This window comes from Oncorhynchus mykiss, chromosome 21, assembly GCF_013265735.2.
Source record: "Oncorhynchus mykiss isolate Arlee chromosome 21, USDA_OmykA_1.1, whole genome shotgun sequence".
In the NCBI taxonomy this organism is placed as follows: domain Eukaryota; kingdom Metazoa; phylum Chordata; class Actinopteri; order Salmoniformes; family Salmonidae; genus Oncorhynchus; species Oncorhynchus mykiss.
Window position 1 is genome coordinate 46,953,417 of NC_048585.1, and position 15,376 is coordinate 46,968,792.

General features: G+C 47.9%; 1 protein-coding gene across 16 annotated transcripts in view; it reads right to left on the minus strand.

The window, feature by feature from the left end:
• The window catches only part of LOC110500600 (adhesion G protein-coupled receptor L3), a 313,269-nt gene that overhangs the window by 236,130 nt on the left and 61,763 nt on the right, over positions 1–15,376 (minus strand). For all 16 annotated transcript variants that reach the window (XM_021578039.2, XM_021578040.2, XM_021578038.2 and 13 more), the window contains exon 3: positions 2,930–3,129. In XM_021578039.2, coding sequence (XP_021433714.2) covers positions 2,930–2,984 — 55 coding nt within the window. In that variant the 5' untranslated portion in view covers positions 2,985–3,129. The remainder of the gene's footprint in view (positions 1–2,929; positions 3,130–15,376) is intronic.

Sequence of the window (15,376 nt, forward strand, 5' to 3'; positions counted from 1 at the left end):
ATACAATTCAGATAGAGCTTGACCTTTTACACCAATAGTACCCCCACCTGCTCAGACGAAGCAGGCCTGTTTACGTTCCACGCTTCACAAACGCTCCATAATCACAACAAAACGGAACATGCCCCAGTAGGCTCTCTTGAAGTTTCCCCATTTGAAATAGGAGCGGGGAAAGTAATTTGTTTAATTAGGCAAATGCAGGGATACCCTGGTGTACAGTAGTGAATGCCTCAGCACAAGGAGATTCATTAAGGGATGTCAGGTTTGGAAACGTTGAGACATAAACTATTTTTGGTGGGGTTTGTATGGAGCCAATGGGATTGGATTCGAATTAGCATATTTCTGATGGATACCCGTAGCCGGGGATGTGGGATACCCTCAGGTGACATTTCACATCGGCTGCGGGAAGCGATCTGAATTAACACACAATATGCAGATGATGAGCCATGTAAATGCCTTGCAGTTGGGATTGTGAGTGTGCGTGCCTATGTGTGTGCGAATGAGTGTGAGGTATTCCTGTGTATTCCAGTCTGTATGCCTCCCTTTATGTGTGGGTGTATGCCTGGATGGTCAATTACCTGCTAAAGCTCCGAGCTGAACAATATGCACAGGCGCACACACACTCTCATGGCAAATGTCTTCTTCCCTCTCCAGTGTGGCCAAATCCACTTCTATATAGATGTGTGCCCAGGGCTCTTTTTGTGAGAAATGGGTGTCAGTTTCACGATTCTCTTGTCTCGAGGACTAGTCCATGGGGCATTCTCCCTTTGATTTCCCTAGAATGTAATAAATATGGAATCCTTCCTGGGGTATTGCACAATCACACGCACAAAGACATGCAGGTAACTGCCAAAATAAAGGAAACACAGACATGAAATGTCTTCGCAGGGAGTTGTGCCGCCACGAGCCAGAACAGCTTCAATGCACCTAGATTCTACAAGTGTCTGGAACTCTATTGGAGGACACACAGAATATGGTTCACATTGTTTTCACACTCATCAAACCATTCCGTGACCACAGATTCCCTGTGCATAGCCACGGTGGCCTGAATAATGACCTGCCCAGCATTTTTACACATGACCCTAAGCATGATGATATGTAAATTGCTTAATTAACTCAGGACCCACACCCGTGGGTAAGCACCTGCTTTCAATATACTTTGTATCCCTCCTTCATTTCCCTCATTTAAGTGTTTCCATTATTTTGTCATGATGAATGTGGCGTTGCAAAGGCGTTTGGCTTCCTCGTCATTACCCAATGACAGGAGAACTGTGTGTGTGTGTGTTCGCTTCTCATGTGTTTTGGAGCATAGCTTACCCTTCTCCCCCCCTTCTCTGTCAGCTTGTTTGTCTGTTCTGCCTCCCTCCCTCCTTCAGCCTTCCCATTGCTCCTCAACTTGGAATCCATCATTGAGTTAATCCCAGAAATATTTTGAGATCCCAGCGACTCCGCACCGACATTCCCCCAAGGGCATTCCCTCGTTCCCTCTCCTTACTTCAGATGGGTTTAAGTGGGAAGGGGGTCGGACAGTTGTGTACATGTTGATGTACAAACATAGGAGGCAGGCAGAGGCAGCTGTGAGCAGAGGAGACCATCGCTGCATTCCAAATGGCACCCTATTCCCTATATGGTCCACTACTTTTGGCCAGAGTCCTGGTGGGCCCTGGTCAAAAGTAGTGCACTATATTGGGGAAAGGGGTGCCATTTGGGACACAGCCAGTATGTGGGTGTGATTGGAGCATATTTGTGTGCTTGGTCTGAACATATTGGGAGTGGAGGGGGTTGACAAGGGATTTCCATTCCAAAGTAGGACAGTGTCCCCCGGAGGGGAGAGCGACTGCGGAGAGAAAAGAAACCCCTGCGCGAGCATTACAACCAGAAGCATTCCAAAACATCTGGGACTAATCTGCTGACAGCATCTAGTAATGCATGATCTTTGCCCCACTTCAAAGAATAAACACTAAGCCACTTTGAGGCTAACAAAATAATAACTAAGACACAAAAAACAAATACTGGGTGTTATGTTTTCTGTATCTCTTCTTTGTGGAGAAAGAATTACAGCGCCACAGCAGTCGCAGCGTTTTTAATATGCAACCCATTGTCCGACATTTTATCTCCCAAGCTCTTTTGGCGGGTCGGCAGTAAATTTGCAGCTTCATAATGTCTCGGTTCCCTTCGGATCAATAGAGTAATACAAAAGGCAGGTGCGTGACACATCGAAGTCACGTAACACCACTCCCAATAAACATTATGGCAAAACCATTATGCGGAAGAGCTAGCTTTGATTAGCGTGCCGCTAAAGCGCAACGCCACCCAGCCAAAAGATACAGCACCAAAACAATTACATTTGCATGGAGTCTCTCGTTAATGTTTGTGCCGTATCAAATTAGCATCTTCATGGGCCATTTGCGTGATGCCTCCCCCAGTTCCCAAACCCTAGTTTAAGCTGAATTTAAATTACTTAATTTACTTGTCCACTGAAACAAATGGCAAGGGGAGAATGGTCAAATCTGAGGTGGTTGCAATTTGTTCAGAAGGTTAAAAAAAATGCCTGCGAAGTGATCTCAATATCCTAATGCAGAGCCCAGCTCATTTCTTTCTTTACCACACATTTTACTAGCTTTCCTACATGCGTTATGCCAAAACTGTGTTAATAATTCTTTGAAAACAGTTTATATTTCTATTGTCTGGAGAGTGAGAAAAACAGAGTGTCAGAGACTAAGATACTATACGTAGACAGACTGATACATAGGGGACAGGGGGAAGGAAGGGGAGAGAGAGAGATTTAGGGAAAAAGTGAGAGCAAGGGAATTTGGAGAAAAAAAAAACAGTAATCAGTCACCATGGATGGGGTAAGAGAAAGACATTTTAAAATAGTGACAGACACAAACAAACTGACACATGAAATGGGACAGCGGCATCCCGGGCTTACCCAGAGCTGCTGGCGCGAACAGGCTGGCGAAGAGGAGCAGGCGTGCAGTCAACATGGCCCCTCCGCCTGGCTGCCGATCCGCCCAATGGAGGGGTCAGGCCTTCCCTGGTGGGCCTGAAGCAAGTGTTCAGTATGCTACGGTTCCCTCCGCTGCGCCGCAGTCCTGTTACGGTCCCGTTTTACGGTCCTCAAAGCCTATCCTGAAGAGAGAGAAATGTGTTTTTAGGTAGAAAAAGTACCAAATGAATAGTTGAATTCGAGTTGTGAACCTTAGGTGGTGTATAAAGACAAATAGCCAAGGAATATTCCAACAAGGCAATGTTTTGTGAAATAAAATTACTTTTTATTTCCAGTGAAGAAAACTAGCTTGATGTATTGTAACTTTAGCCGTCTCTCAGGCTACGAGTCATTCATGTATTCTTTCACCAATTGTCCGTCAATGAGATACAGCTAGTTTCTCAACATTGGGTCAGTATGACAGTGTTTGGGAGCGTTCAACCGTACAACAGTCATGGAGGATGTTTTGCGATTGACTTTTGTTTGTCCATGTTGTGTCAACCAGCCCCAGTTACTCCCACGTAGAGTAACACACTACCACCACACACTATTCCTGTCAGTCTCTGAGTTTTTTCGGACAGTTGATGATAATTGCTACTGGAAAAGAGAGTGCCTTTCCCCCCCCTTTGCTGTGGGTGTGAACATTATCTTCACAGTTTGAGATTTGTCTGCAGCGGAGAATGTATAGTACAGTGCGCCACAAGCGGCCATTGTGGTATAGCCGCCTTTTTCCCCATTATCAGAAAACAAAATGGTCTCCCACGCTATTGTATTGAGCTGCAGTGACCTATGGTAAGCGCATGGGAAGGTTGGCACTGGTGAACTTGTAATACTGGTGGGTAAAATCGTGAGGCTATTGCTAGTGACCATAACGGGGTCATCATACACATTAAAAATGTTGATGAGGAATTTTGTCAAACAAAGGTAGCATGTCAATTTTGAAACATTTGGGAATATGATACGCATTGTCTAATATTCACCATTTGATGTTGCGTCGTTTGACATGATTCATGTCAGGATAAAAATTCAACTGCGTCATCAATAGAGGTTAAGACAGATTTAGTGAATAGCCCCCAAACTATCTATTATAGTGCATCTACAACATATCACAATACCAAATTATAATCTAGAGCTATTTAATCCAAAAGCGCAGACAATGTTCATACCCTCTACAAATGGTATTGAGATGCTGCACTTAATTTCAATAGAAAATATATTTTTTTCATTCTCTCGACTGACTTTAAAAAAAAAAGAAGAAAGGTCAAAGAGCAATCACAGTTTGACCAGGCAAACCAAAATGGCTGTACCTCCCCTGCTGTACTCAATCTCAATTCCCATGCATGTTGGTGATCTCATTTGGTTACGTGTTCCCTTTCTCGATAATCCCCCTTCCTCTGTTGCATGACATTTTCAGATCGCATGTAGCAGCAATTATCTAATGCATAATCCCTCCAAAAATCCAAACTAGATTAAGAATAATAGATTTTGAGGACAGATATTGGAGTTAAAAAACAGAGAGGGGTGCAGCCTATCAAGAGTGGCCCATTCCATACAAAGGGAATTTATAAAGGGAATTAGTTAAGCCCTGACTAGTTTTAGCAGGTTGACGGTTATTGTCATCAGCCTTGTCCTGAAGGTAGAGTTAAGTGATATCCCCCTTAGATAGGCCAGCTGCAAAGTAAAAAAATGGCTATATTGTAAAAAATAAAAAATAAATGGCTTAATTTAATGTTAGGGTTAGGCATAGCAGTGTGGTTAGCTAAGGTTAGGGCTAAGGTAAGGGTTAGGTTTAAAATCTGATTTTATGACTGTGGCTGTGCCAGAGCTGCCTCAAACAATATACAAGACGAAAAATGATAACCTGCATCGCTTAATGTCATCCACCATCAGCACACTAAACTCCCTGAACACATTGAACTCCACCTAAAATGATGCTACCATCTTTAATCTGTGCAATAAAAAGTTAGACAATGTAAGCTATGTAGCTACACCTCTTACTTTGTAGATATTGGCAACAATCTGTATATGTACCCCTCATTCAAGGGCTTTTCTTTATTTTTTAAAACTATTTTCTACATTGTAGAATAATAGTGAATATATCAAAACTATGAAATAACATATGGAATCATGTTGTAAGCAAAAAAGTGTTAGACATATCAAAATATATTTTATATTTGAAATTCTTCAAATAGCCACCCTTTGCCTTGATGACAGCTTTGCACACTCTTGGCATTCTCTTAACCAGCTTCATGAGGTTGATCTGGAATGCATTTCAATTAACAGGTGTGCCTTCTTAAAAGTTATTTTGTGGATTTTTTTTCCTTCTTAATGTGTTTCAGCCAATCAGTTGTATTGTGACAAGGTAGGGGGGTATACAGAAGATAGGTCTATGGCAAGAACAGGAGAAACGACAGTCCATCATTACTAAGACATGAAGGTCAGTCAATACGGAACATTTCAAGAACTTTGAACGTTTCTTCAAGTGTAGTCGCAAAAAAACATCAAGCGCTGTGATGAAACTGGCTCTCATGAGGACCGCCACAGGAATAGAAGACCCAGAGTTACCTCTGTTGCAGAGGATAAGTTCATTAGAGTTCAAATAACAGACATCTCAACATCAACTGTTCAGAGGAGACTGTGGTCTGGAGTCCAAATTTGAGATTTAGGGTCCAAATGCCGTGTCATTGTGAGACACGGTGTGGGTGAACGGATGATCTCTGCATTTGTATTTCCCACTGTAAAGCATGGAGAAGGAGGTGTGATGGTGTGGGGTGCTTTGTTGGTGACACTGTCTGTGATTTATTTAGAATTCAAGGCACACTTAACCAGCATGGCTACCACAGCATTCTGCAGCGATTTGAACAAGGAGAGTGATGGAGTGCTGCATCAGATGACCTGACCTCCACAATCACCCGACCTTTACCCAATTGAGATGGTTTGGGATGAGTTGGACCGCAAAGTGAAGGAAAAACAGGCAACAAGTGCTCAGAATATGTGGGAACTCCTTCAAGACTGTTGTAAAAGCATTCTAGGTGAACCTGGCTGACAGAAATCCAAGAGTGTGCAAAGCTGTCATCAAGGCAAAGGGTGGCTATTTGAAGAATCTCAAATATATTTAGATTTTGTTTAACACTTTTTTGGTCACTACATGATTCCATGTGTGTTATTTCATAGTTTTGGTGTTCTAGAACTTTCCCCCTCCCCCCCTCTCAAACCATGGTCTAGCGAGGGCAACTGGTTTAGACCATAACTCATCAATTTTGTTCTGTAGGCAGTGTTTAAGGCCTGCGCATGAGGTAATGTGGAATGGCATCCCATTATTTGATGACACAGATACCCTTGCATATGAGCTAATAATTGAGAATAATCTGTCTAGTGGGGGAGGTAAGAAAAATAAGATCTCAAACAGGATAAGATTGATCATCGCAATACAGGAAATTTGAAGCGTGAAATACAGGTCCCTGATCTGATTGGTGCACAGTGAAGAAAATGTCATGTCAACGTGCTACCAAGCAAGGGGCATGTTAATTATGCACCAAACTGAAGAAAAATAGACTGAAACAGAAGGGGACAACCTGGACTTGTGCAATAAGAAACAGACCTTGTCATTTACTAATTCAAAACTTTTTGCTAAGGTGTGCCCCAACGAACACGACCCAGCTAGTTGGAGACATTCTAAAATGGGATCTAAAAAGAAAAAAAAAAGATGGTCTGAAGGATTCATGGGGACACTATCACTGATTCCTCAGATGTCCTCTTCGGCGATGTGGCCTTTTTTTTTTTAGGAGCTCTGCACCCAAACTGTCACAAAAATACAGGAGGCTGGTCACCAGAATGACAGGGCTGCTGCTCCTGACAGGGGACAATGAGATCTAGACGGCCAAGCACCATGGACATAAGAGTCGCTTTCAATCTACATCAGTGGTGTGTGTGTGTGTGTGTGTGTGTGTGTGCCTGTCTGTTCCAAACAAAGTATTTCTCAATTTTCACATTTACAGCCTTTCATTAGGGAAAATATGAAAGCAGCTAATAACAAGATTGTAACTTCAAATTATTGAATTATGCACATTACATGCAGAACTTGCTACCTTTCAGTAATCATGTCATCACAATCATTAACACTATCTCTCTACTAAAAAAAAAAGTGTGAGTGTAAGTAGGAAAAGTAACCAGCCACTGAGGAACACGTATCTGAAAATGCATATTTATGAGTAAGGGCTTGGACCGGTTTCAATCCAAAAAGTAAAAGAGACTCGGTTGAAAACCCAAACTAGGTTGCCAACTCCTCTTATATTTCTGAGGAGCCTTATGATACATTATAGTGGCTGGCGTTAGAAGGGTACTTGTTCAGTTAAATTCCTTTAGATAAGGCTTCCAAACTCACTGCATGCTAGCAATAGCGCCAGTTAAAACCACTTCATTACGGAGTCTTAGACAGAAAACTTTGTAATCAGTGTTGTTGTTTGCCGTTATTTTAGCATTCCGCCGGTGCCAAATAGCCTAGATGGATTTTAATTGTTTTCTCAGGGTCTATCTGGTGAAAAGTGGAAAGGACAGTGGATGAAGATAGCCGAGGAGGAAGTGTGTGTGTATACATATATTTATATATATCCACTGATTGATGTAGTACTGTTATTAAAATTATGAGGCAAAAAATGGGAGACAAAAGATATATGGAAGTAACAAAAGAAACAGACAAATCACTTGGCCGGCCTCGCTTGAGCGAAAGTAAAAAAAAGGAACCCGATTCAGTTCAGATCTAGGGAACATGGAGCTACAGTGATAGCTTACCCTTCAGTTGTAATGGATAGTATTGATCCAAGCAAAAGCAATATCTAGTGTTCTCTCTTCACAAACCCTCATCCAGTTTCATCATTTAGTAACTTTTTTCTTTGTTTTAGAAAATGAAAACAAAGGTAAAATGGAGGTAGCTAAACTAGCATAATAATATAATAATTAGGGGGTGCTTATATAGTCCTGTTTCACTGTATGTACAAGTGGGTAAGCTGTACAAGTGTGAGGTGTTTTTTTCTTCATATCCCACTTCCCCTGAGACACCCTCGGAGAGTGGGGACACAGCCAGGGTCAGCCAGTATTGACGGCGACCCTGGAGAAATTAGGGTTAATTGCCTTGCCTCATGGGCAGAACGACAGATTTGTACTTTGTCGGCTATTCGATCTAGCAACATTTTGGTTAATGGCCCAACGCTCATTCTGCCCCTGAACAAGGCAGTTAACCCACTGTTCCTAGGCCGTCATTGAAAATAAGAATTTGTTCTTAACTGACTTGCCTAGTTAAATAAAAGGTAAAAAGAAAAATGCCAGGCTACCTGCCGCTCCTACCATGCCATGCAAATGTTTCCTTGCAGCAAAAATGCTAGCTGCTAGCAAGTAGCATAGCTAACAGCTAGCTAGCTGAGTAGCTTATCAGTTCCATTATAATTTCAGTCCCTTAACATTCAACAATACGGTTTCCTTCCTTAAATTACCGACAAGCTATACTGAACTAAATTATAAAATCAACATGAAACAATTGAAGATTATACTGAGTTACAGTTCATATAAGTAAATCCAGGAATTGTGTACATATCCTTGTGACATGGGGTTGTGCATTATCATGAGGTGATGGCTGCGGATTAATGGCACAACAATGGGCTTCAGAATCTCGTCACGGTATCTCTGTGCATTCAAATTTCCATTGATAAAATGCTATTGTGTTCATTGTCCGTAGCTTATGCCTGCCCATACCATAACCCCACCATGGGCACTTTGCTCACAACGTTGACATCAGCAAACTGCTCACCCACACAATGCCATACACGTGGTCTGCAGTTGTGAGGCAGGTTGGATGTTCTGCCAAATTCTCTAAAACAGGGTTGGAGATGGCTTATGGTAGAGAAATTAACATTCAATTATCTGACAACAGCTCTGGTGGAAATTCATACAGTCAGCATGCCAATTGCACGCTCCCTCAAAACCTGAGACATCTGTGGCATTGTGTTGTGTGACAAAACTGCATATTTTAGAGTGACTTTTTTTGTCCCCAGCACAACCTGTGTAATGATCATGCTGTTTAATCAGCTTCTTGATATGCCGCACCTGTCAGGTGGATGGATTACATTGGCAAAGGAGATCTGCTCACAAACAGGGATGTAAACAAATGTGTTCACAAAATTTGAGAGAAACGTGTGTCTGGAACATTTCTGGTATCTTTTATTTCAGCTCATGAAACCAACGCTACATTTTGCATTTATATTTTTGGTCAGCGTAGTTGACTAGCTTATTAGTTGCATATGAATTTCAGTTCTTCAACATTTAAATTTACTGTCAAACACCTCCAGCGTACCTAACAATAATAACCTCTTCATGGGTAAATATTGAGATATTAAGAACAGTGGAGTTGACTGTGTTAGACAATTAGGCTTCCAAACACCTGCTCTTTCCTGTCTCAGAACAGCATGAAAACACTAGCTGTTTCTCAAGGGGCTCATGGTAAATCTAAATCAATATCAGTCTAACGCAAAACAATGTTTTCCCCCCACAATGCACAATGGGTGTTCGTGTGTGGTTATCAAAGTATGCCTGGAGATGTCTTGCGTGTATCCAGCTTCACAAGCCCAACAGCAGGGGTCTCCAATCACCTTGCAGAGCTACCTGGCATGCAGGCTTTTGTTCTAGCCCAACAGCATCACACTCCCCAGACGGAATACCAGATAGATTTTTATTTTTTATTTAAAAAAAACAGGTGTAACAGTGAGGTCTGGAACAAAAGCCTGCAAATAGCCTGTCTTACAGGATTCCTGACATGACACATTGTAAGAGTTTCATATCATGTATTTCGATGAACAGGCTAACGCAGTTGCCAAGTCATATAACTTCAGTAAGCCAAGCTGCTATGGCTCATCGTTCTAGCCTGTGGCCCTGCTTTTGCTGTCTGACAACCCCGCAATCATACCTCCCTCACTGCAATCAGTTGGCACTATGAAACTGATATCAACATCCAATCTCAAGCTGCACTTTGAATGTGTTCCAGGACCCATCAGTAATCAGGTACGCCAAACCATTTGACATATTTGGATACAACCGCTCGTTTGCATATCATTGGCTTGTAAAACGTGATTGCCACAAGCTCCATGTTGAAAACACATGATTTGTTCTGACAAAAAATGCACGACGCCACGACAACCGAACAAGTAATGCCTTGCTTTGACCGCCAACACTTCAAAAACACACTTCAACAGCTCCAGTATATTTTCACAATAATGATAGTAACAGGATATTTTCTGAAATTGCTACTTCTCCAAACTTCTAAGGTTGACCAAGTCAACGTGATTTGGGGTATCCCAGATCTACAACACCCGTTTCAAAACCTAGCTGGCTAGGCCTATATTGGTATGATAACGATCAGAGTTGTCCGAAAATGTACATCACCACCTACAATTAGTTCACGTAGCTCCACAGTTTCTCCCACGCAAGGAAAATGTCATTAGGGTCGAATGAGCTTCTGCGTCCATACAATGCGAGCAGCAACAAAAGTGCAACCCGATCCTCAATGTTATCTGATGGGATCATGCTAAGTGTAATGTTACCATGCCACGCCTGCCTGAGTCACTCTCACATACACTACTTAATATGGGGTTAAATACCAACCCGACACATTTTGTTCCATGAATACTGTAGTGCTACTTTTTATTTTACTCGTCTTGCTGATGTATTATGTAAAAAATAATGTATAAAAAAAAGATTGTCCTAAATTCATGTAGAAATACCACTTCCCTACATGGTCACAGAGGGCAGGTTTTACAACAGAGGGCAGGTTTCCTGTATTTAGATTAGATTCAGACATGCTACTGGGAATGGACTTTGGATTGGTTAGCTAGTGTATATCTAAACTGCCTGCTGTCAGTGAGTCCTATGCCACAGCTAGCCTCCGATCGACGGCTAGTAGAAGATAATAGCGCTAGCTTTAGCCCATTCAGTTACTATGTACGGGCACTTTCAAGACACCTGTCCATGTGTGAGTGAGGGTCGAGGTATTCGTTGGCAGAGATGTTAGCATCAGCACGCAGTCGCGAATTTAAGCGCACGCACACACAATCCCAAGGTGAGGAACACCTTTGATTGTCCTGAAAAGCACTATTGTCAGTAGGCTAGCGTTATTATTAGTATTACTAAACACATGCACATACTCAATGGCCTGAGTTCCATTGTCCCACCAGGCGAGAGAATAGAGGCATGCAGGAGCTGCTGTGTACAGTTAACTGAATAAATGCAGATATTCTGAGTATAAAGGCAAGGGAAATCTGCCTTGAGACACTCCTCTATTATAATGCAAAGCTCAGGCACCATCAATTTTTCCATTCTGTTTTCCCTCCCTCTCATGGCACATCCTTCCTAATGCGGCACAAATGGATGCAGGGAGGGAGAGAGAGAGAGAGAGGGATGGATAGATGGAGGAGTGAGGGATGGATAGATGGAGGAGTGAGGGATGGATGGATGGATGGAGCAAGGGATGAAGGTGGTGGGTGTATAAGTGTGGCGTTCCAGCTCATGAATTGTCATAAGATGCCCTCGGGAGGCCTAGCTCGAGGTAAGCCATGGCAACAACGGCTGATATCATCATGGCGCGTCAGGTGAGCGGGTGTTGCCATGACAACCACCTCGCCCTGTTTGCGATTAACTAACCTCTACGGGCGAGCCAAAACCTGAGATGATGTACTTTGCCAAAACGTCATACTGTAATATTGGAACTGGAATAAACACATTATACCTAGCCTATTTCTTGTTGGGTTTTCTTTTTTAAACCAAAACGTATAAAATTGGCTCCCGCCATTTTAGAAGAGACAGGCAGTTGGATTCTAGCAGAATAATACACGGAATGTAAAACTCAACAAAAACTTGACCTGTCCCTGACTTGATGCAGCCACATATGGATTGTATAGGGTAGGGGGTCAACTTGCAATGCTGTTTGACATAACCCCAGCTGATTGGATGGACTGGGAGACAGGGGAGTGTAATTGGCTATGACCTAGCTGACCGTTCCTGTATTGGGATCCATTCGGTCTCTGGCTGAACCGGAGACAAAAATCGGTCAAATAATACGGTCAAGAAACAACAGGAAACATGGCAACCACTAAATTGCTCACCAAGACACACACTACGAGGGCCCCACTCTATTGAACCCATAGCAAAGACAAACCACCTTACTAAACACTTATGTAATGAGATATGGTGTTTTGGCACATTGCCTATTGACAAGCCGTCGCTCAAAATTAAACGTCATCAGAGTGAGCTCTCCTTTCCTCTGTTTCTTTCTCGGTTTGACTGGCTGAGGTCTCAATTTTGTCGTCTCGGAAATATTTCCTCCGCCTGGGTTTGCATAATTCTCCATTCACACCAGACTGCGGCGTCTGCAACCAAGTCAAATTGACTCCTTAAGTCACAGAGCCATTCAAATCCATTCAAAAGGGCTGCCTGTCAGCACAGACACTTCACTCAGAGGCTGTAACGCGGGGAGTAAAACACAAATACAAACAGCAATTTTAGATGACGGGTGAATGGAAAACAGAGATTTTAGACATGAATAACATTGATCCCAATGTTGCATGTATTGCAATGTCATTATCTGATGCTAGCCTTGTGTGTGTGCAGGAAATATGAGGGAATATTATACAAATCTTATTGAGTGAGGGCGAGAGAGAGGGAGGGAGGGAGGGCGAGAGAGAGGGAGGGAGGGAGGGCGAGAGAGAGGGAGGGAGGGAGGGCGAGAGAGAGGGAGGGAGGGAGGGCGAGAGGGAGGGAGGGAGGGAGGGAGGGAGGGAGGGCGAGAGAGAGGGAGGGAGGGAGGGCGAGAGAGAGGGAGGGCGAGAGAGAGGGAGGGAGGGCGAGAGAGAGGGAGGGAGGGCGAGAGAGAGGGAGGGAGGGAGGGCGAGAGAGAGGGAGGGAGGGAGGGAGGGAGGGAGGGAGGGAGGGAGGGCGAGAGAGAGGGAGGGCGAGAGAGAGGGAGGGAGGGAGGGCGAGAGAGAGGGAGGGCGAGAGAGAGGGAGGGAGGGAGGGAGGGAGGGAGGGAGGGAGGGAGGGAGGGAGGGCGAGAGAGAGGGAGGGCGAGAGAGAGGGAGGGAGGGAGGGAGGGAGGGCGAGAGGGAGGGAGGGCGAGAGGGAGGGAGGGCGAGAGAGAGGGAGGGAGGGAGGGCGAGAGAGAGGGAGGGAGGGAGGGCGAGAGAGAGGGAGGGAGGGAGGGAGGGCGAGAGAGAGGGAGGGCGGGAGGGAGGGCGGGAGGGAGGGAGGGAGGGCGGGAGGGAGGGCGGGAGGGAGGGCGGGAGGGAGGGCGGGAGGGAGGGCGGGAGGGAGGGCGAGAGAGAGGGAGGGAGGGAGAGAGGGAGAGAGGGAGGGAGGGAGAGAGGGAGGGAGGGAGAGAGGGAGGGAGGGAGGGAGGGCGGGAGAGAGGGAGGGAGGGAGGGAGGGCGAGAGAGAGGGAGGGAGGGAGGGAGGGCGAGAGAGGGAGGGAGGGAGGGCGAGAGAGGGAGGGAGGGAGGGAGGGCGAGAGAGGGAGGGAGGGAGGGCGAGAGAGGGAGGGAGGGAGGGCGAGAGAGGGAGGGAGGGAGGGCGAGAGAGGGAGGGAGGGAGGGCGAGAGAGAGGGAGGGAGGGAGGGCGAGAGAGAGGGAGGGAGGGAGGGCGAGAGAGAGGGAGGGAGGGAGGGCGAGAGAGAGAGAGGGAGGGAGGGAGGGCGAGAGAGAGGGAGGGAGGGAGGGCGAGAGAGAGGGAGGGAGGGAGGGCGAGAGAGAGGGAGGGAGGGAGGGCGAGAGAGAGGGAGGGAGGGAGGGCGAGAGAGAGAGAGGGAGGGAGGGAGGGCGAGAGAGAGAGAGGGAGGGAGGGAGGGCGAGAGAGAGAGAGGGAGGGAGGGAGGGCGAGAGAGAGGGAGGGAGGGAGGGCGAGAGAGAGGGAGGGAGGGCGGGCGAGAGAGAGGGAGGGAGGGCGGGCGAGAGAGAGGGAGGGAGGGCGGGCGAGAGAGAGGGAGGGAGGGCGGGCGAGAGAGAGGGAGGGAGGGCGGGCGAGAGAGAGGGAGGGAGGGCGGGCGAGAGAGAGGGAGGGAGGGCGGGCGAGAGAGAGGGAGGGAGGGCGGGCGAGAGAGAGGGAGGGCGAGAGAGAGGGAGGGAGGGCGGGCGAGAGAGAGGGAGGGAGGGCGGGCGAGAGAGAGGGAGGGAGGGCGGGCGAGAGAGAGGGAGGGAGGGCGGGCGAGAGAGAGGGAGGGAGGGCGGGCGAGAGAGAGGGAGGGAGGGCGGGCGAGAGAGAGAGAGAGAGAGGGAGGGAGGGCGGGCGAGAGAGAGAGAGAGAGGGAGGGCGAGAGAGAGAGAGAGAGGGAGGGAGGGCGAGAGAGAGAGAGAGAGGGAGGGAGGGCGGGCGAGAGAGAGGGAGGGAGGGCGGGCGAGAGAGAGGGAGGGAGGGCGGGCGAGAGAGAGGGAGGGAGGGCGGGCGAGAGAGAGGGAGGGAGGGCGGGCGAGAGGGAGGGAGGGCGGGCGAGAGAGAGGGAGGGAGGGCGGGCGAGAGAGGGAGGGAGGGCGGGCGAGAGAGGGAGGGAGGGCGGGCGAGAGAGGGAGGGAGGGCGAGAGAGGGAGGGAGGGCGGGCGAGAGAGGGAGGGAGGGCGAGAGAGAGGGAGGGAGGGCGAGAGAGAGGGAGGGAGGGCGGGCGAGAGAGGGAGGGAGGGCGGGCGAGAGAGGGAGGGAGGGCGGGCGAGAGAGGGAGGGAGGGCGGGCGAGAGAGGGAGGGAGGGCGGGCGAGAGAGAGGGAGGGAGGGCGGGCGAGAGAGGGAGGGAGGGCGAGAGAGGGAGGGAGGGCGGGCGAGAGAGGGAGGGAGGGCGGGCGAGAGAGGGAGGGAGGGCGGGCGAGAGAGGGAGGGAGGGCGGGCGAGAGAGAGGGAGGGAGGGCGGGCGAGAGAGGGAGGGAGGGCGGGCGAGAGAGAGGGAGGGAGGGCGAGAGAGAGGGAGGGAGGGCGGGCGAGAGAGAGGGAGGGAGGGCGGGCGAGAGAGAGAGGGAGGGAGGGCGGGCGAGAGAGAGGGAGGGAGGGCGGGCGAGAGAGAGGGAGGGAGGGCGGGCGAGAGAGAGGGAGGGAGGGCGGGCGAGAGAGAGGGAGGGAGGGCGGGCGAGAGAGAGGGAGGGAGGGCGGGCGAGAGAGAGGGAGGGAGGGCGGGCGAGAGAGAGGGAGGGAGGGCGGGCGAGAGAGAGGGAGGGAGGGCGAGAGAGAGGGAGGGAGGGCGGGCGAGAGAGAGGGAGGGAGGGCGGGCGAGAGAGAGGGAGGGAGGGCGGGCGAGAGAGAGGGAGGGAGGGCGAGAGAGAGGGAGGGAGGGCGGGCGAGAGAGAGGGAGGGAGGGCGGGCGAGAGAGAGGGAGGG